We start from the raw sequence: 1,630 nt of genomic DNA, 5'->3' as shown, positions 1-1,630 counted from the left end.
GCAATTACCTGCCAAAGGAGAAGCATTGGTTATAAGGAGAATTCTGAATCTCAAAGCAAAGCAAGAAGAGGTAGTGCAGCGGGAGAACATTTTCTATACTAGATGCCTTATTCAAAACAAGGTATGTAGTGTGATTATTGATGGGGGAAGTTGTACGAATGTTGCTAGTGCTACAATGGTGGAGAAGTTGAACCTGCAACCAACCAAGCATCCTAAACCCTATAGGTTGCAATGGTTGAATGATAGTGGAGAGGTGAACGCCTCCAAGCAAGTGAGAGTTCCGTTTAGCATTGGAAAGTATGATGATGAAATCCTTTGTGATGTAGTTCCGATGCAGGCTAGCCATTTGTTGTTGGGCAGGCCATGGAATTTTGATAGACGTGTGCAACATGATGGCTACAGTAACAAATACTCGTTCGAATTTAAAGGAAGCAAAATCAGACTTGTTCCTTTAACTCCGAAGGAAATTTATGAAGATCATGTCAAGCAGGAGAAAGCACATGAACATGGCAGCAACGTCTTGAGTGACCATGAGGTAGATCACAAAAATGGAGAGTTCTTGAGAAAAACCCAGAAACAGACCTTTGACAGCAAACCCGAGAGGAAACAAAAGAATTTCTTCATGAGAGCTTGTGAGGTTAAAAAAGCTTTGTTTTCAAAATAGCCAATCGTTGTACTTCTGTACAAGGAGGCTTTTTTCTAACCTTAATGATCTTACTTCATCTTTGCCAAGTGTTTTTAAAGTTGTTTTGCAGGAGTACAAGGACGTTTTCTCCAAAGACATTCCCCGAGGATTGCCGCCGGTTCGTGGCATTGAGCATCAGATTGACTTTGTTCTGGGTGCAAGCATTTCAAACAAACCAGCCTATAGAAGTAACCCTGAGGAAACGAAGGAACTTCAAAGGCAAGTCAATGACCTGCTAGACAAAGGATATGTGAGGGAAAGTATAAGTCCATGTGCTGTTCCAGTTCTACTTGTGCCGAAGAAAGATGGTACTTAGAGGATGTGCGTTGATTGTCGAGCAATCAATAACATCACAGTAAAGTATCATCACCCTATTCCGCGTTTAGATGATATGCTTGATGAATTGCATGGTTCTTGCGTATTCTCTAAGATTGATCTCAGTAGTGAATACCACCAAATCAGAATGCGTGAGGGGGATGAATGGAAAACTGTCTTTAAGACAGCATGGTTTGTATGAATGGTTAGTAATGCCTTTTGATTTGACTAATGCACCCAGCACGTTCATGCGATTGATGAATCATGTTTTGAGATCTTACATTGGCAAGTTTGTGGTTGTGTACTTTGATGATATTCTTATCTATAGCCAAAGTTTGGATGAGCATGTTGATCATTTGAAACTCGTTTTGGAAGTCTTGAGACACGAGAAGTTATTTGCTAACCTGGAAAATTGTACTTTTTGCAAGGATAATGTGACACCCGAATCCCGCATCCCGTGAACAGGATATGCCACATGGACGAATACCGATAAAACATAATAGAACCAAAAGTACGGGAATTTAAAATCATTTTAAAATAAAACACGCAGCGAAATAAAATCATCACAGGTTTCTTGAAAACCACACTTGTCCAAACACACAATTAAACACACGTTTCTACACAAAACCT

General features: G+C 40.1%; 1 protein-coding gene across 1 annotated transcript; it reads left to right on the top strand.

Annotated features, from left to right (window-relative positions):
* Nucleotides 1–175: 175 nt before the first annotated feature.
* Nucleotides 176–1,001, top strand: LOC104810255. Its single transcript, XM_010536451.1, has 2 exons — nt 176–637; nt 756–1,001. The coding sequence occupies exons 1-2, from the start codon at nt 176–178 to the stop codon at nt 999–1,001; spliced, it is 708 nt and encodes a 235-aa protein (XP_010534753.1).
* The last annotated feature ends 629 nt before the right edge of the window (nt 1,002–1,630 follow it).

Source organism: Tarenaya hassleriana, unplaced genomic scaffold (genome assembly GCF_000463585.1).
Source record: "Tarenaya hassleriana unplaced genomic scaffold, ASM46358v1 Cleome1797, whole genome shotgun sequence".
Lineage (NCBI taxonomy): Eukaryota > Viridiplantae > Streptophyta > Magnoliopsida > Brassicales > Cleomaceae > Tarenaya > Tarenaya hassleriana.
Note: the sequence above shows the minus strand (reverse complement) of the source record. Positions and strands in the feature narration are given on the sequence as shown.